The following is a 24,559-nucleotide window of genomic DNA, read 5'->3' as shown; positions in this document are numbered from 1 at the left end:
CCTAACGCCCTATCGTTTCCCTAAAAGTGTCTACCTTGCACCTGTCAACGATACCACGCCAGTGGGATCCATTGTTGGCTCTGCATTCCTGGGTTTGGCTATCACCGATGTTGTTGACTGATGTGTTCCCATATTCGATCTTGCTGACCACGCAACCTGGGTGTTAGCGCGTACAGGCCCACCTGGTTCAGGTGACACGATATTCGATGGTGCCGGGCATCTTGCTGACCACGCTGTCTGGGTGTTAGCGTGTGCAGGTCCAACTGGTTCGGGTGACACGGTATTCGAAGGTGTCGGGCTGGTCGCGTCCTTAACTTATATATATATAGATAGATTTTCTTCACATATGAAAATTGAAATATCGTAATCTTATCGTAAGTGCCATGGGTCAACTTCTTTTAATCTCTTAAGTATTTAATTAACTCAAAAATATCGACGCGTTTCTGAGACAATTTGATCTTAATTATTGTTGTTTTAAAACAACGCCATGCATTAACCCTCATCCGTCCCAGAAATTTTTCCCCTGTTGTCGCAACTTTGGCCGCGCCCTTGTTGAAGCAGGAGAATCCAACTAACGTCAGTGGTGATGACAGCTATCGGGCCGGAGACGACGTCATCGTGACTTGCGATTAGAAAGATTGATTTCGCGCGACTTGTAGAGTGAACCACAACGATCGGACGGTGAAATTAAATTATTTTGTATCCTATTATATTCTAAAAATTATTCTTGCTATCGTGAGTATCTCAATATATATATATACCATAAATTTATCCTAACAAATCAAATACACAGCCAGGGAAATAATTCGATGCGTTGGAAGGAGTCAATTTAGGCTATCGAATAGTGGCACGTTTTGCACTACGTAGTTTTTCGAGAAGTTACTGCATTATTGTTATATAATTGATTTGCAGTTGTGAGTATTAACAATATTAAGGTAAAATCCATATAAAATTGTTATAATTATATTTCTATAGGCAAAAATCATTCCATACGATTGGAATCAGTATAATTATATTGTTGAGGAGAAGCGAAATTAGAGGTTAGCCAATGTGAGTGATATATTTGATTCACTATTTTTCTTTATAATCACACTTAAATATAGTTTTAACACCTACAAGTTATTACAATATCTTAAAAAAAACGTTCTGTAATTTTTTACAAAAGTTAGTTAATTTCGATTCCTCCGCCATAATAAAAATTTTGCGGTGAAAACCGGGGGACTCGAAATAAAATCAATTGTAGAAGGTTTTACGGAATGAGTCCTACTGGATCTTTAAACCATTCCCCATCGATTCCACCGCTTTACACGTGCTGGTTGTGTCGTGTTTTTGAGTTATTAACTAAATAATATTTTTTCACTTTCATTTTCACTTGAACTGTAAAAAAAATATTTGAAATTTGAGTGGATAGTGTAGTGGTATATATGCAAAAATCAGCAAAAAACGTGTATTTTTTGTATATTCGATAACCATTATTTTAAGACAAGCTTGGAGATTCTATCGAAGTTTTCAGCCTTAATGAATCATAAACATCCCTCTGCGCTCTATGAACAATGTTTAAATTTAAAATAAATTTTAAAATTGCGACCCAGAGATGGGTCTTGACTCAAACATTCAGTCAGCGAAACTTTTATGTAGAGAAATGAATCCAACTTAGATGAAATTTCAGGGACTAGATAAGAGAAAATCGATGTTGAAAAACATGCGAAAAAAATTCGCCTTGTCTCCCGGTGAGACTTGAACCCACATCTTGCGCCTCTCCGGGGCCCATGTATTAACATTCTACTACAGGAGACCAACCTGGCGTATGAATATTATACTGGTTGAGTGTCGATGTCTATCGGAATGAAGGGAATAGTTCTCCCATGTGATCATAATCATTTTTCTTGGTCTATTTCTATTCCCATCATTTCATCTTACGGTAGTTGGAATCAAGTTTGGACATCGATAGACATCGACACTCAACCAGTATAATATTCATACGCCAGGTTGGTCTCCTGTAGTAGAATGTTTATACATGGGCCCCGGAGAGGCGCAAGATGTGGGTTCAAGTCTCACCGGGAGACAAGGCGAATTTTTTTCGCAAGTTTTTCAACATCGATTTTCTCTTATCTAGTCCCTGAAATTTCATCTAAGTTGGATTCATTTCTCTACATTTAAAATAAATTTAATGAGGATTAACTTTCTAAAGCCGAATATCACGTCTCCAAACCAATTAGGTTGATGCATGTATCCATTAAAAAAATACAATAATATTATACATGTCTTGATAAATACTTTCCGGATTAATTTCTTCACGACAATTTTCCTCAAAAACGCGTTTTAAAACAATTTGACAGTTGGATGGCCTATAACGCTCTAAATTTCAGTTAAATGGAAATCTCGGAATCCTATATGAACCAGCATATAAAATGAAAATTAAAAATCTGTACTAGGAACCGAAAAATAAAAAAAACTCAGAGTCAGTGGTAAGCAAATAAATAATAAAAACAAAATGTATGCTCCAAAACTGAAATTTAATGACAAAAAATAGAAACAAGGAAACTTAACAATTTAACCGAAAAGGGGGGTCAATCTAAAATATACCATTTAATTGGAACAAGCAGTTTGTTTTCCGGGGACAATTTTTTTGCAACCTTTTTCGATCCCGCGTGTATAAGTCAAATAAAAGAAAAGATAAATCACCTGAAGCCGGGAAATATTATGACAAGGGATAGGTATGTACAATGTACACATTTGACGAGTTTCGGCGAAGAAAGCAGCAACAAAAAATATGGTAAATATGCAGATTAGATTAAACTTGACAGACTCGAATCAACAGTCTGTCTGTCCCTTCGAATGAAAGTAATACCTTGTTAGATATAAACATACATTTGTCACACACACACGCCTCTACAAACTGGAGCATGACAGAGGGGATTGGTTTGAGTTTTCACCATTGGAAATAGTTTAGTGTTGCATGTTACAGTTAAGCAATTACATTTGTATAAGTAAGTAGATATTCATAGAAGAGGATTTTTTTTTACAACACTTCTGATATTCACAACTATTATATCCAGGTTGGAGGTTTTTTTATTGAGTAAAGTTTCTTGAAGCTATCAACTTTCACGATTTTAAGGAACCCTACCAATAAGATTTCAGGTTCAGATTTCAGATTTCAGATTTCAGATTCAGAATCAGATTTCAGATTCAGATTCAGGTTTCAAATTCAGATTTTAGATTAAGATTTCAGATTCAGATTTCAGATTCGGATTTCAGATTTCAGATTCAGATTTCAGATTCTATGAAGGATTCTACCCGCTCATTTTCAACATCCTTCATTTCATCTAAACCTTCTATCCACCTATATAAAAAAAAATTTCATAATCCTTAGATGTCCCTACTAAAAAGAACATCACTTTTCACCGCTAGGCCGATAAATTAAATCTACAAAAAAAGGTTCAGATTTCAGATTTCAGATTCAGATTTCAGATTCAGATTTCAGATTCAGATTTCAGATTTAGATTTCAGATTCAGATTCAGATTTCAGATTCAGATTCAGATTTCAGATTCAGATTTCAGATTCAGATTTCAGATTCAGATTTCAGATTCAGATTTCAGATTCAGATTTCAGATTCAGATTTCAGATTCAGATTTCAGATTCAGATTTCAGATTCAGATTTCAGATTCAGATTTCAGATTCAGATTTCAGATTCAGATTTCAGATTTCAGATTCAGATTTCAGATTCAGATTTCAGATTCAGATTTCAGATTCAGATTTCAGATTCAGATTTCAGATTCAGATTTCAGATTCAGATTTCAGATTCAGATTTCAGATTCAGATTTCAGATTCAGATTTCAGATTCAGATTTCAGATTCAGATTTCAGATTCAGATTTCAGATTCAGATTTCAGATTCAGATTTCAGATTCAGATTTCAGATTCAGATTTCAGATTCAGATTTCAGATTCAGATTTCAGATTCAGATTAAGATTCCAGATACAGATTTCATATTCAGATTTCAGATTCGGAGTCAAATTTCAGATTCAGAACTTGAAAATCTTCAAAATATTGATGGTTTTCGCGAAAGCACCTTTAAGAACGTTTAGTGGAGAATTTTCGAGGGATGAATCTTCAAAAAGGTTGAAAATCCCGGAAAAAGTGAAGGATTCTTGTAACGGTTGGTTCGGTTTAAGAAGAAGGAATTTTGCTTTTTTAAGGTTCAGCAGTTTTCATTACTGTTAACTCAATGAACAAAATAACAAAGAAAATTGATTAATCTTGGAATATACCGGCAGTTTTCACTGCTACCCAGCACGCGTCATTTCACTACTAAGTTCTCATGAATATTCCTAAACAGAACATTACCTTAGTAGAATAAATAAAAAAAAAACAAAAATGTACAATCGATATGCGCTAAACATTCTAACCAGCAGAGGAAAAATGCCTAATAAAAGTAAATAACCAAACACATCTTGCCCACAATAAAAGCTAACAGGTAAACAGAAACTTGTTTACGGGGATCAACACAAATGCGGCCGAATGTTCCTGAAGTGAAGATAGCAGTGGCTGCATCAGTTGTTGTGGCATAAATTTGCAATTCGATGTAACTTTTTCTATTAGCAGATATTACTTAACTTCTCCAGAAGTAACTATTTCTCTTATTGACGTTACTAAAATAGGTAATTCAAAAATACGATTATCAAACTTTTGACTGATTTTTTTGTATTATTAGGTACATAGTTCTAAGACTTTAGATAGAACTTAAACGACAATAATAATTAAATATTAAAAGCTGTGCTGGGGCTTTTGAAAGTAACATTCCAAAGCATTGTTTAGTAGCTTCCACAAAAATAAAAGTGTCGGGCCTACACTTACCTCGATACCGACGATGTTGTGCGGGATTTTCTCTCTCCATGGATCCACCGAATTGGCTAATGGCATTCTAGACGTAGTAGACAATTTTTGCTGGGAATGGTGATGGTTCTTCGCTGGTGTGGTTCCTAATGCTGTTGGGCTGTTGCTGGTGCTGCTGCTGCTATTGTTAATGCAGTTCCTACCGAGCAACCCCAAGGGACAGAGACCGATAATGATGGTGAACAGAAGTTGTCTCTCTTCCGACGATGATGCTTTTACTCATTTATCAAAAGGAAACCACTTGTCATTAACCGGAAGTGGCGCGGCCCCACCACTCTCTGCTGCACTGACACTGACTGATGTTAGATAAGCGGGAGGAACACAACCACGGGTAATAAGTTGACACACACTTGGGCTGGGACTATTTCCTACCGTGCTGGTGGTGCCCAGATCCAAAAACTGAAGGACATACACGGCCAAGGATTTTCACCTCAGTTGCCCTTGGGAGTTTTGTTGTTTCCAGATGCAAAAATCAACAACTATTCACTATCCTATCTACATAAACGGGGGAAAACAAAAAAAAACCTCAAAAGAAGATTCCAGCACTGCCGCAGCGCCGATCACACTTTCTTTTCTTCTTTTTTGTAAGTGGCACTCGGGCACCCCGATTCACTAGCGGCGTCCTGTCAATGGATTGTGCAAATATCAAATCTCGCAAATCTGCTCTGAAATCTGGTTACCCGCTGTTACCATACAATCCGCCTCTATCGGAACCACCTTCAAACCAGGGAATTAAAAAATGAATTTCTCCCCGAAAACATTTGCGCACTACTACACAACACACACGTTTATTTATTTCCCTTTTTTCTGCTTCACTCCACCAGGCATCCAATTGTGTACAGTGGAATTATGGTTTTTCGCTGATGTTCTTCCGATAACTACCTACTTCAGCTAGTCCCTCACGGATGTCTATATGCAAATGTTGCTGCTGCTGCTGGTGATGACGATTCCCACTTGACTTGATGCACAAAAACCACCCATTAAAATACCGATCCGATAGACTCTACGCTGCGAAATGGACTGACTTGACTCCGACTGCGAAACTGACTGACTGACTGATGGCTTGGTTGTACGATTCCATGCTTGTTAACCATCATCATCAGCTATAACATTTTGATGCTGGTACAGTTACTATTCTCAAGTTGCAACTTCTGAAGGTAAACAACTTTATAAAAAATAGCGAATTATATAAACTCTTTTATACAAAAACAAAATTTATGAAATAATTTTGCAACAGATTTTATTCAAGAAAAATTCTAGATAGCGTTGGATGAACTGTATTCTTTGTAGCGCTACTTCTACTAGCAAAAAGGAAATCTGCTGGCTGAGTGCTGACTGACACCCCCGCACGCATACTCAAACAAAATGTGACATCATCGTCATCATCAGCGACCGCGATGGTCAACAAAGGCGCCGTCGACGTCGTGGCGTCCACGGAAAAGCGTCGTATTTTCGACATTTCGCGAAAGGAAACATCAGTTGACGCATACGCTATACACTGAATGTTTTCTCGGATATTTTCTTTTAAAAATGCTTGAAATGGAAGTTATTTTTTTTTTTAGATTTTCATCCTTTGGGATGATTTATCCCGAAAGAAAAAATTATTCAGACATCGAAGGTTTAATAAAAAGAAAATTTCGGTCTTTTAGCTTTAACCAGATTTTCGGTACAAAACCAATACTGATTTAAAAAATGCTGCAAATGCGGACTATTGGGATTAACTTTGACAGAAAAACCACTTTATAATCAAGATCATAATTAACCCCCTCCCCCCCCCCCCCCCCCCCTTGCTTAAACGAAGCAATTCTCCAAACTTTTAATAAAAATCAACGGTCTCAAAAGACTACCTTGAGACGCGCTGAAAACTATCACATAACAAAAACCATATGGCAGAATGAGTTGAATCTAACTTTGGTTAAGCAAGATTTCACATTCGGCGTATAGTTAAGCAAACGTAAGGCAACGATTAAAATTATTTAAGAAAGTTGTGCCCTTTTTTATTAAAATTTCTGAATATCTAATTTTTTTCTACGGCCACAAGAGAAAAAAGTTTCAGAAGTTTGCTTTGGTTTAATTTTTATAAAATACAAGAATTTTGGCAAAATATCAAATCCTAGAGAAATCTTGATTGTTTTTCTCATATCAAGCTTTTGGTTCGTTTTCATCATTTTCCATGCTGCCTATTCAAACCATCCATCTATCATTATCATTTGTAATATCCTTCCTGTGATTCTTCCTATTATAATTCCATGCTTCACCGAAACGCCAATCAATCTTTGTAATTTTAGTTTATTTTATTAGAGAGACTTGCTTGGTAGATTCGCCTCTGAATCTTTAGAATAAAATTTAATCTTTTTTAAAGTTGGGTAGGAATCAATTCTACAGTATGATTTTTCGAACAAACAAAATATTGAAAGAAATGTTCCGAATATGGTCCTTTATATTTATTTATATAAAACTACAAAAATTTGAACCTCGCATCACTCATCATCATCCACATCCATTCCACCGCGTTCGCCATCACTTCCACCACCCACATCGTCGTAATCGGAGGCATTATCGACATCGGACTCCGCAGCACGGGCTGCCTTCTTTTTGCTCCGCTCGGCTTTCTTCTCTTCGGACGTTTTTCGCAGACCTTTCATCTTACGCGTCTGGATATCGTTGATCTTCTGTTTGCCCACGTGCACTCTTCCGTGAACGTTACCCAGCTCATCGCGGCTGATATTCTTCCGTTTGGCAACCTTCAAGATAGCCGGCTGCTTGAGCGATCTCGCGTACAGATCATCCGAAGCGATCTTCGTCCTTCGGATGGTCAAATCCATCGATGGACCCATTTCGGTAAGCTCGATACGCGGCGTCCGTTGCCCACTTTTCTTCAATTGCATCCGATAAGAACGCATCATGACGGTCAAATCTTCTGTAATGGTGAAACTTAGCACATGTTCCAGACCCTGCAGTCGGATCGAGTCAATCGTTTCGATTCGAAACATGTCCAGCAGCAGGCTTCGCAAGCGGCGTAGCTCCTCGGTTAGCTTCCATTTGTAGCCGTTGAATATGATGACCGGTTTGACGAAGGCCGATATTTTCTCGTTTTTAAACTCCTGTAGGCTTTTATACTGCTTGATACCCAATTCGAACATGTCCAGTACCTGCTCATCGTAGATTCGGCCCAAAATCAGATTATTCGGACGTTTCTTGGAGGATGACCCGAATATGAACAGGTGGCAGTCGTTTGATTTTGCGAGCCTGTGGAAAAAAATAACCTTTGCTGTTGACAATTCTAGACAGTTTCGAATAAATGTAACTATGCATATAAGCATGAGCACGTTTGCTTTCTGCTAATTTTAAAGGAGTTTTTAGAACTCTTGAAATTTTGTTGCAAAGAACGGTAGTATTTTTGTACCTATAGTTATGTTCCAACGGATTGTATAGCGATTGGCATAAAGTCATTTGGCATAAAAGCCGCTTGGCATAAAAGTCGTTTAGCATAAAGCCATAATGGACATAATGGAAGTTTGGCATAATGGTCATTTGGCGTAATGGCCGTTAATCATGTCTTTTGGCTTTAAATAATGAATAAAACTAGATAGACGGTAATGTCCTGAAATGATTTTAAAAAAACTTCGAGGAAGCCTCCCCACGTTTCGCTTTTAACCTTCCCGCGCCGTTCGGGTCAATATGACCCGAAGCGTACATTCAATTCATCATAACTCGTGACAAAAAAATCGGAAAAATCTGAATTTTGAAACAATTATGCAGAGCAGCAGAAAACACAATTTGTAGTACCAGATAACTTCCGGGGACCACCGGAAATGGCCCCATGAAAAAAACCGATAATATGCCGTTCGGGTCATATTGACCCGAGCTCTTGCGCTCGTTCCCCTGGCCACAAATAATAACCGATTTTGATGCTATTATATTCGTTGTTTAGGTAATTTAATCTAGTTTCTCAACATTATGAAATTAAGTCAATATGTTTTAGGATTTTACCGGTAATCGACTCCTAATGAAAAAAGTCCAAAAAAAGAGCTCTTTTTGAAATGCTTATAACTTCTGGATGATGTATTGTTTTGATCTAACTTAACGATTTTCGAAATTGTTGAGAATTTACCTTTCTATAGATGTACAAATATGTAGGGGTCCAGTGGAAGGTTTGGCCGCTATCCCGGAACTTCCGGTAGAAAAAATTCTTACTTAAAAAAAGTCACCCAATTTTGGCTTTGCATTGCTGTTTCTGGCTTACCAATGGACCGATTCTCTAAATTCAAATTTTAGTTTTTTTTCGATAACTTTATTATTATTTTCGTAGAACATAGTTGGTTCCTCAAAAATCTCATTTTTTCAGTATATGGTAATGAAACTGACATCTTTTTTATCATTTTTCAAAATCCCCCTCGTGTCGGTGGGTTAACGGTATTTTGTTAGCGTGATTTCTCTAAAATTTGAACTCAAAGTGGTCACTTTTTATATACCAAGAGATTCATTAGAATCTCCTCTTCCGATGGACATACTTTTTGTGTGGTGTTTTGAAATTTTGTTGCAACGTTTTTCGAATTTACTGAAAGCTGCCAGATTTTAACCAGTTTGGCCCACGTTTTCACCAGGTTGGTGTACAAATCTCGCACCCCTCACGTAGCCGCGGGAGAAACAAATCCTTTAGCTCTCTTTTTGTCGCTCACCAAATCTACCACCCAACTCCCAACCCAGCAGCAGGAGGAACTGCCGTCTCGCCGCGTGGTTTGTTGATTAATTGTGCTGATGCTGATAATGTAATGAATGTTATATTATTGTAGGTATTGCTTGAATCTTTTTTGATATTTTATATTATATATGTACCTATATGTTTACGGATGGTATTATACATTATTCCATTATATTCAAGCACAATTTTCTGCAACTGTGAAATCTAATATTTTTATAAATAAAAATTGTTTCGATTAAAGTCGTTTTAACATCTTTATGTGATTCGCGACTTATATAAACGATGCAGTTTGCAGACAGTCATGGAAAAAACTTATCAGGTACAACTGGGCTCGATGTTTACTCTTGGGCTCAAACTCACGGATTTCAGATTTCAGATTCAGATTTCAGATTCAGATTCCAGATTCAGGTTTCAGATTCAGACTTCCTATTCAGATTCCAGATTCAGATTTCAGTTTAAAATTTCAGATTCAGATTTCAGATTTTTGATTTCAGATTCAGATTTCAGATTTCAGATTCAGATTTCAGATTCAGATTTCAGATTCAGATTTCAGATTCAGATTTCAGATTCAGATTACAGATTCAGATTCCAGATTCAGATTTCAGATTCAGATTTCAGATTCAGATTTCAGATTCAGATTTCAGATTCAGATTTTTGATAAGGGTTTCTGATTAAGGTTTAATTTAGAATTCGTATTTAGAACTTTGAGTTAAAAATTTAGAATACAGAAATGAGATTTTGAAATGTCAAATTAAGAATTTAAAACGTGAAATTTAGAAATTTTTGAATGAAAATACAGAACTTTTACAAAAATTGTCAAAAATCGTAGAAATTTCATTTTTTCTTCATAATTTTTTGTTCTAAACGCTTAATCCCTCAATTAAATTCTTTATTATGAACTAAAAATTTTCAATTATTAATTCCACATTTTAAATTTTAAAATTTGAGTTCTAAATTCTAAATTCAAGATTCTGAATTATTAATCTCAATTCATTTTTATTGAGATTTCAGATTCTGAATTTAGGAATTCGAAATGCTGAATTCTGCATTTTGATTTCTGATACAGAATTCAGAAACATTTGAATTTATGATATAATACGATATTTTCAGTTCTGAATACTGTCTTGTGAACCAAGGATAATGTATTCTGGACTTCGAATTATGAGTTCAGAGTTCTAAATTCTAAAAAAAAATATATAATATAAGATATATATCTTCCCTAATTTTCAAGTTTCACTTGTATTTTAGATTTTAGAGGAATTGAGTGAAATAAATAAAACTTTTCAAAAATATTCGAATAAGACAAGTAGATGATATAACTGAAAGAAAGATTAAAGAACTACATTAGTTATGATAAATATTTATTAGCAAATCATTGACCTTCCAACAATAAAACATAAAAGCCTTCAATGTTCTAAACCTTTGTCCAAAAACCCGCTGGCATGGTATGAGATCAAAAAAATATAAAATTCAATTACCTATAAAGGATCAGAACTTGTCTTCATGTGGGTGCCTTCGCATCGAGGAATCCCTCTCAATGAACTGGCTGACCAAGAAGCCAAAAAAGCGTGTACTGAAGGAATTGGAAATGATTACATTATAACTTCTAACGATGTTTCATTTCCATATCGTCTGCATTCCAAGCAACTTTGGCAGTATCGGTGGAACTCAGGAAGCAAAGGTCGCTTTTGTCATAGCATCATGAAGGAAGTGTCTCTACAACCATGGTTCTTCAAAACGGAGCTTTCAAGGAGGCAAATTGTTATACTCTCTAAACTGATAAGCAATCACTCTCGATTGCCAGCACACCTTCATCGTAACCGCATAATTTAAAGTGCAAACTGTAGCTGTGGAGCAACTAATGCCAATCCGGATCACTATTTGTTCAGCTGTCCCAATTTTGGACAGATGAGATGGCCTATCTGGAAAATTCTACTGGAAAAACGAATCGCACCTGATCTACAGTTGATGTTAAAAACCAAAAATTGAAATATGTTTAGAAATATTGCTGATTTTTTCATTAATTGTAATATAGACATGTAATTTACAATTTACCATTTAACACTTGGCCGGCTATGTATTAGAGGTTAAGCCATTTGTACACGGAAAATAAAAAAAAGGTAAAATTTACCTTTTCGCGAGGTGAATTTTTTCCACCCCTCTTTCGAGGTAAATTTTACCTTTTTTTCATTCACCTAGCAAAAAGGTAAATTTTACCTTTTTTCAATTTACCTAGCAAAATGGTAAATTTTACCTTTTTCGCATTCACCTAGCAAAATAGTAAATAATACGGTTTTCCCATTTACTGATTTAAAAGGTAAATGCTGGTTGGTTTGATTGTTTTCTTCAATAAGAATTTAAAAAATACCAAATTCCTTCAAAAATGATATTTATTGGAGATAAATAGGGACTGGTAATTCGGCTTCGCGTTCTTTTGAGCCGCTATGGCCGCTGAATCCACCTGCGTTGCGTACATTCATGGCCTCCTCCGTTCGACTAATCCGGTCAGGTTCGGCTTTTCCGGCTGGAGGATGACGTGGAATACACCTCAAAGCTCTATGGGCCGATCTGAAACAAAATCAATAGTATTATGACGAGAACCAGCACAACTAAATGATATTTAAGAACACTTACCTTTCTATTCCGATTTTCACATATTAGGCACAAAGCAAAACTTGTTCCTAGAATGACAAAACAGCTTAACCTCAATGAACGGGTTCGGCGAATAGTTACTTTTTTTTAGAAGAATTGTACCGTTTTGTTTGGCTCAATCCAGGTCAATTACACCTCGCTACGAGGTAAGTTTTACCTTATTTGGATTTACCTTTTTTTCTAGGTGAATTATACTTTTTTATCGAGCTCAATTCACCTCGCTACGAGGTAAGATTTACCTTTTTTGGATTCACCTTTTTTCTCGGTGAATTGTACCTTTTTTCAAACCTCGATTCAGGTAAATTTTACCTCACTGTGAGGTGAGTTTCACCTCGAAGAGGTAGAAGTTACCTTTTTGGCTTTCACGAGCGTTCACCTTTGCTAACTCGGTAAATTTTACCTTTTTATTATTTTCCGTGTAGAATAATAAAAAAAAAAAAAAAAAATAAAACATTCATAACATAAGTATCAGCATGAGCAAAGTCAAACAAAATTCAATCTACAAACCACGCGGCACGGCGATTCCTCCTGTTTGCTGCTAGGAGGTAGGTTTGGTGAGCGACAGGAGAGCCAAAGGATTTCGTTTCTCTTGAGACTACACGGAGGGGTGCTAATTTAGTACGCCAACCGTCTGAAAATGTGTGCTGGACTGGTTGAAATCTGGCAGCTTTCAGTATATTGGAAAAACGTTGCTACAAATTTTTGAAAAACTTCACAAAAAGTATACCAATTGAAAGGGCAGATTTCAATGAATCTCTGGGTATATAAAAAGTGGACAGTTTTAGTGAAAATATCCGAGAAATCACGATGACAAAACCCAGAGAACCCATCAACCCAAGGGAGAGTTGAAAAATGTCAAAAAAGTTGTTAGTTTCATTCAGAGATACTGAAAAACTAAATTGTTTTAGAAACAAAGTTTGTTCTATGAATATAATAAAAAAAGTATCGAAAAAAAACTAAAATTTGAATTTAGAGAATCGGTCCATTGGTAAGCCAGATACAGCAATGCAAAGCCAAAATTGGGTGACTTTTTTTAAGTAAGAATTTTTTCTACCGGAAGTTCCGGGATAGCGGCCAAACCTTCCACTGGACCCCTACATATTTGTACATCTATAGAAAGGTAAATTCTCAACAATTTCGAAAACCGTTAAGTTTTTTTTTTTTTTTTTTGTATGGGTTTATGAGCTACCTGGCTGACCCGGAAAAGAAAAACAGATTGGGGGACAGAAGAGGAAAATTTACATGAGAGTAGAATAGCTTAGAGTAGGATAGCGGCAACAGAGCCCGAGGGTTCTGAAGCACCAGTTTAGGGAAGCGTTAAGATAGTGCTCGACGGACTGGGACAATTGGGCCCTACATGAGCTTCGAGTTAACCCAACCTCCAATTCAACCGAGCAGAAACAGTATGGTAGCAAAAGTTATCATATGCTAACGTCTCGATATCATTGTCAGAAGGGTTCACTATCTTACCGTAGTTGAGTTATCCCTACATGTCACCTAACCTTACTCGATGCAATAACTTTGAATTGACTAAAAAAACATATTTTTCGAATTCAGAACAAAACATCTAGATAAGAAGCTTTCTCTCAATGCAGCAATTAATAGAATTTCGCTAAACACAAATAATAATTGTACCAAATATTTTGGAAATTAAAAAATAATATATAGATACAACTATGAATTGCATGTTCAATATCTTTTGTACTATCATTGACTTATCAAAATAACAGGATTTAAACCATAATGCAAATGGCGATGTTGTTCTTCTAAAACCTAATTGATAATTTTGAACAACTTCTCAAACAACCTTAGTCGATCTTTGGTTTGGTTAAAATGAATTGTCAATTTTTAAAACCCCGATCTTCTACATCCTTATTTGAATTTCAAACCTAATCGAGTTATAAGATCGAACTACAATAAAAAAGTATTAAATGAGAAAGAACTATGCTGTTTTTCTAAAATCTCGAACATTTACAATTTCACAGAAAAACTTTCCTCAATCTGTTTCGGATGAAATAAATTACACTCCTATTTATAAATCTCCAATATTATTTTCCTCGACTATCATCTATCTTTTACTTCATTATTTGAATTTCACACCTAACCAAAAAAAAGACAAATCTTTCAAAAAGTATTCAAAACGAAAAGGAAATATTCTTGACAGGAAACTGTCTAAACAGCATTTTGATCCAATCAGCCTCTAGTTCTTGTAAAATGCTTGATTTAAGAATAAGCCTTCGAAATTCATAAACCGCAAATGCACACTTATGCTCTAGATTGGGGAGAAGGAAACTATTACTTTACCTTGCCTAGTAGCACATTGAACATTGAATACCTAACCATGTGCCAATTGTTAACATCTTCATCCAACTAATTCTTGTACAATTAAATTGCCTATCTAATTTTGGCAGTTATCATTCATTTACAATACTGTCTATTCTAATCTAACTTGCGCATGGTGGAAAAGTGGAAATATCAACATTAAAACAACTAATTGTGATATTTCCACTGCGCAATGCTGTTGTTGTCCAACGGAAGGGAGGGCAAGTGTTTCAACTCCCATTCACCTTATCAACACGGATCATCAAAGAAAAAATATACGATTACGATATTGAATCACCTTTTAATTTATTTTCTATGATCTCATATCGAATAAGGCTACGTGCAACCGCCCTCTCAGGTTTATGTTAGTTTAGAGTCTGTTTCCAAACCGTCAACTTCCATAAACACAGTAATGCACGCCGTCGCCGTGACCCATTACAGCCTAGGGTACGGAATTTCGAAAACCGTTAAGTTAGATCAAAACAATAGATCATTCAGAAGTTATAAGCATTTCAAAAAGAGCTCTTTTTTTGGACTTTTTTCATTCGGAACCGACCACTGGTAATTTCCTAGAACATATTGACTTTATTTCATAATGTTGAGAAACTAGATTAAATTACCTAAACAACGAATATAATATCATCAAAATCGGTTATTATTCATGGCCAGGGGAACGATAACAAACTGCAGGTTAAATAGACCCGAAAAAATTTTAACAGATATTTTGCGAACGGCATGGGAAGGTTAAACTAAAATTATATATGGTCCTTACACATCGCGTTGCAGACCGGGCTAGGGGATTGTACCTAGCTTTGGGTAAACCAGGAAACACGGGGCTTCCTAGATCCCTGATAGCAGATCTTCAAATTTAAGAAAAAAAATCCTATTATGTTTTCAGCAACATTTGTAAATTTTTTGACTGAACTCTTAGCCATTCTTACAGTTAAACCATAGTTTATGTTCTGTGATAAAAATTTTAACCAACCTCGTTAAAGAACGAGGGAGCCTTTCCTAGGATTTCAATATTACAAAAGCAGTAAATATTTAATTGAATCTCGAAATCCTTAATTAAAATAAGTCATCAATTATATCTAATCCTATATTTAAAAAAATTGATTTCAAACGTTTAATAATGTGCTGCTGTAAAGCTTAGTCCACACTAGGAGACGGTTCGTCTCGAGACGGTCTCAGCGTCTCCCATTTTCTTCGAGAGAAACTGAGACCGTCTCAGGTTTCCAACAACAACAACAGACAACAAAATTCGTCTCATAACAAAAATCGCAGTTCATGTTGCCTAGTGTGGGTGGACTAGGCTTTAGAGCTAACCTTATTCTGATACCTGAAAACTGACCCTTATTGGGTGCTTGTCAAAAATTACAAAAATCTACCATATCAAATATTACTCAAATATTACACACTTACTGCTCCAATGGTGTGGCATCCTCGAACATCGTCACGTCGTTGTTCCGACGCATCAAGCTAACGAGCGGTTTCTTGAAGAGGTGCAAATCCTTCAGGGCCTGCCGTACCTCGTTGGAACATTTGCGACCCTCCATGATGAGCGTCTTTTTAGGATTTTCGATTGTTTTCGGTTCCCGGCCATCCAGTACCCGTTTGCCCCGGCGGGTCATCGGCTTTCTTGTTTGAGAAACATTTTATTCTATCATTTGTTATAAATTATCCAGAAGGGTATACTTACTTTATTCTACCTGTCGACATACTCGTTACTATCGAGTAAAGCTGTAGCTAAATGTTTCGATTTATGCACTAAATTAACAGGAAAAATACCGCTCTGGACCAGCACGAAACACGTTGTTTTGATGTTGTTTACTACCTGCGGTGCGTTTTACCGTTTTTCGGTGGTGATGCGTCAAATGACATTTGAATTTAAACAGTGCTGCAAGTACAACAGATTAAAAATCAAATCGAGAGTGAAATAAGCCCTCTGAATAGGCGTCACGCAGCGCCAAGTCTGATATGCATTTTTTGAACAGTTCAGTTATTTCTGGTATTTTATAATCCCAATAAATCTGTGCAATTAAAATTTGTCCACTTTAAAAATAAGTGTTTTATACAAGGCTGATTTAACTGTTTATATTTACTTCTATTCTGCATATGCCATTAAAAAAACGATGCATGCTCGTTCTAGTCTTCATCATCCACCATCTTCATCTGAAGCAACGTGTCATTGCGATGTAAACAAGCTTGAATCATACAAAAGTGAAAATGTTTCTATTGTGGTCAGCGTTTAATATTTAAATAAAAGTTTTCGAAAATGATTGAAATTACGGCAAGGTTGGTTCGTGAACAGAGCGCCGTTTTCCTTTGTGGCGAGGTAGTGGAGTGTTTGATTACTTTCTCCAACCCGTCGCTTCCAGAACATCGAATCTCACAGAGCAATAGGTAAGTAATCGACAACAGATTACCCTTCGTAAAATTGAACCAAATCTCTAATTTCAGTGACATTCTAGAAAATCTAGCATGGGCCACCGTTCAAATACATTGTTACTGCAATTCCACTCTTCAGGAGCGTGGTGCAGTTGGGGGTGGATCTATTGGATCCGGAAACGCAACCGGGGTTGATGGCGGTGGCGGTCACACTTCGAATAGTGTCACGGTAACCGCACTGCCAATCAACAAAAACATAGGCAGTGGATCGACATCTCTGAATGCCAGCAATCAACTGAAGGGTGAAGTGCTTCAGTCCTCGGAACCGAAGATCCTGTTCTGCGAGCTTCGATTATCCCCGGGGGAATCCAGACAGTGTAAGTAACATGGTTCGTTTTGAAATTGCAAATGGAGTTCAGTTCCTGGGCTAGACCTGACTTTAACATTTCACATAAATTGCCGATAATAATAGTTAATTGTAATCGACAGACTGCGTTAGAGTTATTAAATTACAAAATATAATAACCATTATTCATTTTAGTTATGTTCCGTGAAACCCTTCCCACGAATACTCCGCCCACTTACCGTGGAGTTATGGTAAAGTATTACTACAAAATCACCGTAGCCACTCAACGAGTTGGTTCCACAGTGCAGGCCCTGCACATTCCAATACGTGTTCTTCCATTGCCCCCGATTAACTGCAGTGATGAAACAATCACTCTGAACGACGAATCGAACGAGGACCTTGCCCCGAACAATCCTTTCCTGGAAAAGAAGAAAGCTCCATCGAAAATTGAGTACGCTTTGCACTATCTGCAGAACATTACCGCCAGAAGAAGACCGAACTTCTATCTTATTTCCAACAAACGCGGTAGAGTCGGTCGGTTTTGCTTGTTCAAGCCAATCTACAAACTGGGAGAAGATATTGTTGGAACATTAGACTTCAGTTGTGGCACCGTAAAATGTGTGCAGCTTTCGGTAACTTTGCAATGCGAAGAAATTGTAAAAAAGAAGGAAAGCGAAAAACCTAACTCCACGTCAACAAACCAACAGGAGAAAGATGCCGCTAGTTCCGCTACAGTTGGTCGCATTACTAACTACACTAAGCACCATGAAGTGTGTCTGGGCCTGCTCCAGACCCAGATGATTCTCCCAATTCCGCTGTACGTAACACCAACTTTCGAAACCGATCTAGTGGATGTGAAATGGCGGTTGCATTTCCAGTTCGTTACCAGTACCAATGATGAGCTGACCGTAGTAAATAACCCGGAAAGCCTAGAATGGCAAGCTCCGACAGATATATCGATCGAAACTATGATATGGAACCTACCAGTAACTCTGTACCCAACTGCTCCTGTTCAGATTCCGCAACCTAGCGGAACATTCGTACTAAACATGAAGTAACAAACCCTAGGTTAAGATAGTATAAACTGTATTTCATTGTATTTTTTATTATTGAAGTTAAAACTATATACACTCAAAGATAACGTTTTGCTTTTTTAACACCTAATTCAGCTCAAAATAATTGAGTTAGGATGTATTAATGTCAACCCCCTGGCAACTTGATAGTTTGGTCGAGTTTCGTGTGTCTGTTTCAAAATCGCAGATGTCGCATGTGTGCCGCTTGTTTACATACTTTCCGAGTCATGCATATGGAAAGGGCACACTATTAAATGTAGTGAGAATCAGGCAAATTCATAACTTTTGAATGAATAAAAAAAAGTTTTAACCAAAATTGTTAATCTTGTTCAATATTCTACCGATTTATATATTGTGTAGGAACAGTTTTTCTATAAAATGGCAAAAGTTCTGCGATAATGTGATTGTTTTGTTATTTATACCGTATTCGTTTTCACCACCCGAAAGTGTTGCACCATCCACGCTGAAAACGAGCATGAATCGAGTTTTGCACTCACCTTTATTGGTGTGCGTGAAATCGGCAGTGTCAACAGAAAATATCAAGCTGTCAAAAATCCATTACAGCTGGTATTTGTTTTCGTTTAATTTCGAAAATTGAAATCAAATTTACTTCAGTTGATCATTGTCTTGCGAATCATATAAAAATTTAAGCATGAATTTATGTACTATGTGAAAATTTCAGATTTATTTTATTAGAGGCTTGTTTGGTAGATTCGCCTCTGGCCCTGATGATAATAACTGCAATACCGGCTGATTCTGGGCGGTCTATGTTTGCTGCTGCTGGACTGCAGTTACCCCAGCTTGGTGGTTCCGATATTTTGTCTTGAGAGTAACGTTTATTCCTCGCAAATCTCATCTTCTTTGTTCGAGTATTTCCGTTTCAGATTACCAAAAAAATCCCAAAACAAGCCCTTGTAGTGATGAATCATCCCAGAGGAAGAAAATCCCGTAAAAAAAAAATTCAAGTCCCCAATGCGGGTGCAGTCTCGAACTGCCTTTTTTGAAGGGCAACGGGTTGGAATCCGGGACTTGACGCAACCGAGCATCGTCACCCTAAATAAAGCACAGTTCTTTCACGATTTTCACGCACTCGGGGGCTTCAACGCTCGAAGCTGACTTGTGGCAGAGTAGCTTCGAAGCAGCTTAACACTTCTTGCTGCACGAGACCAACTTAAGGGAACCGCCCGAGCAAGAGAACTCTTCGGTTTGTGCGATTCCCCAGATCTTTGGGTTGCACTTTTTGCACTCGGATTTGCTGCTTTTCTTTGGTATCTCCTGGAACCGATTGCAGTAAGCCTTCTGGGCACATTTCTTCTTGGGAGCGTCCGATCCGCATCCTCCATTTTTGCTTGAAGATTAAAACGAGTGACTCTTGGTAGTTTTCCGGCTGTCTCCAGTTGCTTGAGGGCCGTTCGTTTGTTTGCTTTGGAACGTTTTCTCCGGGTAAAATTCTCCGCCTCTGCTGGAAACGGCACTGGTATTGAATCCGGAACAAGTTTCCGTAAACTAAGGAAAAAACTATGTGGAAATAGCTAGAACGCAATTTTTACGGTATAAAATAAACAAGACCAGCTGATATTTGTTTACATCGGGAAGCACATCCTGTCAAAATTCATGAGAGTATTGGTGAGAGCGCCAGCAACACCGAATATTTTCAGAGTGTTCCACCGTCCACTTTATGGTGCACTACCAGTGGACTACTCATCGTGAAAACGAGCATGAAAACAGCAAAAAGTGCACTACCGGTAGTGCCCCGGTGCACCACCACACGAAAACGAATTCTCTATTAAAATGCTCATATGCATCGCACTTTAGGGAAATCTCTTAATGTTTGATAGGGTTGTGTTGTATTTTACATTTATTGTGCTTGAGTGTCTTCAACAGTTTCGGTGGAAGGTAAACTTGTCCCAAAAAACTACTGGATATCAGTAATTTATTTAAAGCAGTCCAGAACTTTTATACCTTATGTAGGACACACAAATTAACGCTCTACTCGATTTCTTAGACTAAACTTTTGAAAACAGATTCACTTCACATAAAACATAGAAAAAAGTTCTAATTTCAAAACTTTTTTTTAGTTATTGAACCAGTAACAGAAAACATATTTCAATATGGGTCCTTTCGACATGTTGAGTAGCTCGATTTTCGATTTGACAGAACCAGAGAACCAGAAAAAACTGGCACACGCGATTTGTATGGGAAACGTCAAGTTGCCAGGGGGTTGATTAATGTAAACTACCATCATGTCACCATCTACCGCCCAGACACCATTTACCGCCCAAAATCACCCTTTTGTTTGTATTTTGAAAAAACTGGGATGTTTTCTCCAAAAATAAGACCTGTGTTCAGTGTCGGCATCATTGTTCGATCATTTCACTGAAAAAACATCACTTAGTTATGCCAACTATAGCCAGAAATTAAATGTTTAGTTTTTGGTTTCCGGTCAAATTGTTGAATTCGACGCCTGTTAGCGAACTAAGCATTACTGTACTCCTAGGGCAAAAAGGGTTTTTGTTTTCAAGATAGTACCTATTTGACCTAAAATCGACTTGAAACGATAGTTTTATTTTCGTAGAATAGATTTGCATCGAAAAATTTCCGATTTTTTTAATAATTGTTGTTTTTTGAAGCGTTTAGTGATGGGCGGTAATTGGTGTTTAAAAAAAAGTGTGGGTTCCTAATGACCGGTCACGCACAATTTCTTTGTTTTTAACGCATGTATTGTGTCAAATGTGTAAATTATAAGAAGAATTTAGTTCGATTATGTTAGAAAATGTTTTATCGCTGAAAGTAACCGGTTACTTGAGGCTGTTTGCCTGGAATCATCATTTTGTCAGTCAACGCACTTTGTAACAATTTGTCAAAAATTTGCGGGAAAAATTTCACAAAATGTATTCTCTCAAGTTCCTCAAAATGCTTTTGACAGCTCGTGACATGGAAAATACTAAAAAGAACAGTTTCCGTGTTGTTAGATAGTTTTTCTTTAAGAAAACCTTATTGATACCCAAAAAAGTCGAGTGGGCGGTAATAGGGCCAGTTGAACACCTCGAAATTTAGTTAATTATTTTGAAAAGCGCACATTTTTCGCATTCCACTAAATTTTTAATTGAAAGTGGAGCAGTTTTGAGATGTATTGGAAAAGAAAGCGAATAAAAATCTGCCGTCGTTTTTTTATTACACATGTTTGAAGTTGAAAAACCGCTTAACTGGGCGGTAGATGGTGACATGATGGTAATCGATTTTTCGATTACTTTCAATCTGATTCTGAGCTTCCACCCAAATTACCATCTACATGTTGTTCAGTTTCCTGCTCCTCGTCCTTATCCCAACCAGATTTTTTGCCTGTTAAGAAATCGGCTCTTAACGCACCCCATGTAGACGTTGGCTCCTGTTCGTCGTTCCCCGATTCTTCCTCTGATTTTACCTCCTCTTTGGTTTCATCCTTAACCAAGTTGTCAACCAGCTCCGATTTAGCTCGTGGTCCATTCATCAAGATGTTCAAAAATTCCTTTTTGTTCAGACTTTTGAGTACCTTCTCTCGTTTATATTCCAGCTTACCAGCTTCGTCCAACTTCTTGCTGACATCTCGTTGCTGCTGCCGAACGGCATTGAAAAGCTGTACCGTTCCCCTAGTGGCAATCTTTTTAAGCGATTTTTCCCTTTCGTAGTCGCCAATAGACGGCTTTACCCGTAAACCCAAAATATCTTTCTTTTTAATCTTTTTTAGAAGAGCCTTCTGACGAAGCAGTTCTTTGGCCTTTTCCATGTCATCAGGTTTCTCATCGTTCTCCTTCGGTTCGTCTTTAGACTGAGATTTCAACAATGCGCTAGATTCCCCGACAACTTCAAACTGGTACGTCGGTTTGGGTTTTTCTTGTTTGCGAATCGCATCAACGTCTTTCACAGCTTTGGAAAGAATTTGACCACCGTCACTTTTGCGCAGATATTTGGCCATTGCGAGGGCCCATTTCGATGGACCTTCCTCGTCCGCATCCGCATCATCCTCCGACATAGGGAACTCATCATCCGACATGTGCTGATCATCGTCTTCCAGATTCAGCTCCGACTGATCACTATCGCTATCATCAGGTTGTGAAGCTACAGCTAGAAATGTAAGAAACTTATGGTCATTTGAAGCAATCTTTTATATGCAATTTACCTTTAGCTTTCTTGGCAATTTTCACCCCGGCTACCATACTCAGGTTTTATTGTTAACAGCTTTTTAAATGAATAACGTGAGCAATTTACTGAAACGCGAAACAAAAAACGCACGTGTATATACAGCGTCGGTGAAACCGAGAATTGGTAAACAAAGGTATTTCGCCAACCTCATTATTTTGATTTCTGCACTGAGAAAAATTCAATTATTGGAATTTTTGCTGTGCACACGTTAACCACTGATCATACTGACTGGACACTCGATTTCGTTTTCTGGATATTTTTTCCAACAGTGCGCAATATCGATTCCAGAGTGCACATCGATCGATTTGAAGAAATGCTATCCCAGTTAGGAAATGCCACCCAACTTTAAAATAAAAACAGGCAATTTCTACGATAAAATCGGGCTAAACAGGTATCCATTTTTCCTACAGGGCATTTTTTGTCGAATTTTTCAGGTTCGCCACCTGCCGTTGATATTGCGAACCTACTAAATCTGACAAAAAAAATTAGAAAGAAAATGGTTGAATTTTTGTTTCAAGTGTCAAGTCAGTGTGGTCAGTGCGTTAACTTTGGCTGCCCATAGTTCTTTCGAGATAGAATCTGGGTTGCCAGGTGCCCGGGATTTGACACTTAGTTCGGTTCCTTGACTGCCAAATATGTCACGTTTGTTATGGGCAGGGATGCCAGGTGTTGAGGATAAAAAATCTGGGCAATTTTGGAAAAAAGTCTGTGTGTGTGTCTGCATGTGCATAAGGAAGATCACAAATTTGGTACTAAACAAGAAATTTGAAGATACGCGTATCGGGTGGAGGGGGGGGGGGGGGTGAGTTGGTCTGATTGTCCTGTGGTATTCGGGTAGATGAGAACTATATAACTAACACTGTTTCCTATTGCGTACCATGCCGATCTTATTGTTTAAAAATGTTTAATGGATGATTGGTCCAATACCATGAATACAAGCAAGAATACAGTCCAATCTGGCATTTACGGATCAAATCCGGTGCATGAATATTCATTTCATCACTTAATTTTGAAAGTCTGTAATATCTGGGCACTCTCAGCAAAAATCTGGGCAAAATCTGTGTCTAACCAATGTCTGGACGAACACGCTAACTTTTGGCTACCCCTTAAAGGCGTAAAATTGACCCGTTATTGAGAACCTCCACTATCTGTCAAATAAAGGGTCATTTTAACGGATCAATATTACCCCTTATTTCGGAAGGCTTGATTCCCTTCAAAAAGGGTAGTTTTCAATCTTGTCATTTTTCAAACGTTTCATTTGCGGTCGTGAATCGTGGTAAGTTTTATTATTATTTAATGTAGACATTATTCATGAACATTAAGATATTAGATGAATAATTCCCGCTACAGATGATCTTGGAACTAGGAAATGGTGTTTCATCACCTAATTTGCAGCACAAAGACGGTTTCGTATCGGCACTTCAAGCCAGCCGATGTTGTCGGATTCTAACGTAAGCATTTTCCTTCAAATTTATTAAGCAATTTTCATATTACAAAAAGTTTAATTTTCTTTCAGTTTTCGTCATCTCGATACCGCTACCGCTAGGAAAACGTCCAGGGCAAATGGGAATTCCGGACAAAAAAATCGTAACGGAGGACCGGCATTTAAAAACTTCCTATAATTATTAATGAACAATCTTATTCCAAATAATACATGATGTTTTTAAATATAGTAATTCAGTTTTATTTTGATTAGACATTTCATTGCTTTTTATTCCATTCAACAAGCCACTGCTCACATCTCTATCCAGCGCAAGCGTTTCAAATAAGGGGTAGTTTTGACCCGCTAAGGCGTTATCATACTGAGTACCCCTTAAAGGGTAAAGGGGTTTTATCCGAAAAAAGGAGTTCTCCCAGTCTTATTCAATAACGGGTCAAAAGTATTCGTTAAGGGGTAGCCAAAAGTTAGCGTGAAGGTTCAAAAGTCTTGGTTTTACAGACAAATCTGGGCACCTGGCAACCCAGGTTATGGGCCCGCTGTTTATGGTTGCCAAAT

The 24,559-nt window shown here is 37.4% G+C and overlaps 4 protein-coding genes and 1 long non-coding RNA gene across 9 annotated transcripts in view; 2 read left to right on the top strand and 3 right to left on the bottom strand.

The window, feature by feature from the left end:
* The window catches only part of LOC129758752 (ribosomal protein S6 kinase 2 beta), a 100,299-nt gene extending 94,363 nt beyond the window's left edge, over positions 1–5,936 (bottom strand). For 3 of the 4 annotated variants that reach the window (XM_055756357.1, XM_055756359.1, XM_055756360.1), the window contains exon 1: positions 4,857–5,936. In XM_055756357.1, the coding sequence (XP_055612332.1) occupies positions 4,857–4,896 (40 nt within the window). In that variant the 5' untranslated portion in view covers positions 4,897–5,936. The remainder of the gene's footprint in view (positions 1–4,856) is intronic. The other variant, XM_055756358.1, reaches the window with a different exon arrangement.
* Positions 5,937–7,317: 1,381 nt separating this feature from the next.
* Positions 7,318–16,442, bottom strand: LOC129754785 (ribosome production factor 2 homolog). Its single transcript, XM_055751021.1, has 3 exons — positions 16,274–16,442; positions 15,997–16,212; positions 7,318–8,144 (listed from the first exon to the last, which is right to left on the bottom strand). The coding sequence occupies exons 1-3, from the start codon at positions 16,291–16,293 to the stop codon at positions 7,376–7,378; spliced, it is 1,005 nt and encodes a 334-aa protein (XP_055606996.1). The 5' UTR covers positions 16,294–16,442; the 3' UTR covers positions 7,318–7,375.
* A 303-nt stretch (positions 16,443–16,745) lies between these two features.
* On the top strand, positions 16,746–18,449 carry LOC129754784 (RAB6A-GEF complex partner protein 2). The gene is made up of 3 exons (XM_055751020.1): positions 16,746–16,977; positions 17,035–17,339; positions 17,504–18,449. Exons 1-3 carry the CDS (start codon positions 16,850–16,852, stop codon positions 18,364–18,366), a joined length of 1,296 nt encoding a protein of 431 aa, XP_055606995.1. The 5' UTR covers positions 16,746–16,849; the 3' UTR covers positions 18,367–18,449.
* Positions 18,378–22,680, bottom strand: LOC129754786 (RRP15-like protein). 2 transcript variants are annotated; one of them, XM_055751023.1, is made up of 2 exons: positions 22,541–22,680; positions 18,378–22,485 (listed from the first exon to the last, which is right to left on the bottom strand). In XM_055751023.1, exons 1-2 carry the CDS (start codon positions 22,575–22,577, stop codon positions 21,635–21,637), a joined length of 888 nt encoding a protein of 295 aa, XP_055606998.1. In that variant the 5' UTR covers positions 22,578–22,680; the 3' UTR covers positions 18,378–21,634. The 2 variants fall into 2 exon arrangements, with proteins under 2 accessions (XP_055606998.1, XP_055606999.1); XM_055751024.1 differs by having other exon boundaries at positions 18,378–22,479.
* Positions 22,681–23,656: 976 nt separating this feature from the next.
* LOC129751403 (uncharacterized) lies at positions 23,657–24,287 on the top strand. The gene is made up of 3 exons (XR_008738696.1): positions 23,657–23,839; positions 23,914–24,014; positions 24,080–24,287. It is a non-coding gene; the product is annotated as an uncharacterized LOC129751403 (long non-coding RNA).
* The last annotated feature ends 272 nt before the right edge of the window (positions 24,288–24,559 follow it).

Source organism: Uranotaenia lowii, chromosome 3, assembly GCF_029784155.1.
Source record: "Uranotaenia lowii strain MFRU-FL chromosome 3, ASM2978415v1, whole genome shotgun sequence".
Taxonomy (NCBI): domain Eukaryota; kingdom Metazoa; phylum Arthropoda; class Insecta; order Diptera; family Culicidae; genus Uranotaenia; species Uranotaenia lowii.
The sequence above is the reverse complement of the archived record's forward strand: the minus strand, read 5'-3'. Positions and strand labels throughout refer to the sequence as shown.

Excerpts from the sequence above, each read along its gene's own strand:
- LOC129754784 (XM_055751020.1), top strand. The coding sequence starts at position 16,850 with ATGATTGAAATTACGGCAAGGTTGGTTCGTGAACAGAGCGCCGTTTTC. Across the intron at positions 16,978-17,034 it reads CGAATCTCACAGAGCAATAG|TGACATTCTAGAAAATCTAG; the intron begins GTAAGTAATCGA and ends CTCTAATTTCAG. Across the intron at positions 17,340-17,503 it reads CCCGGGGGAATCCAGACAGT|TTATGTTCCGTGAAACCCTT; the intron begins GTAAGTAACATG and ends TATTCATTTTAG.
- LOC129754785 (XM_055751021.1), bottom strand. The coding sequence starts at position 16,293 with ATGTCGACAGGTAGAATAAA. Across the intron at positions 16,213-16,273 it reads ATGTCGACAGGTAGAATAAA|AAAGCCGATGACCCGCCGGG; the intron begins GTAAGTATACCC and ends TTCTCAAACAAG. Across the intron at positions 8,145-15,996 it reads GATGCCACACCATTGGAGCA|GCTCGCAAAATCAAACGACT; the intron begins GTAAGTGTGTAA and ends TTTTTTCCACAG.
- LOC129754786 (XM_055751023.1), bottom strand. The coding sequence starts at position 22,577 with ATGGTAGCCGGGGTGAAAATTGCCAAGAAAGCTAAAG. Across the intron at positions 22,486-22,540 it reads AATTGCCAAGAAAGCTAAAG|CTGTAGCTTCACAACCTGAT; the intron begins GTAAATTGCATA and ends TTACATTTCTAG.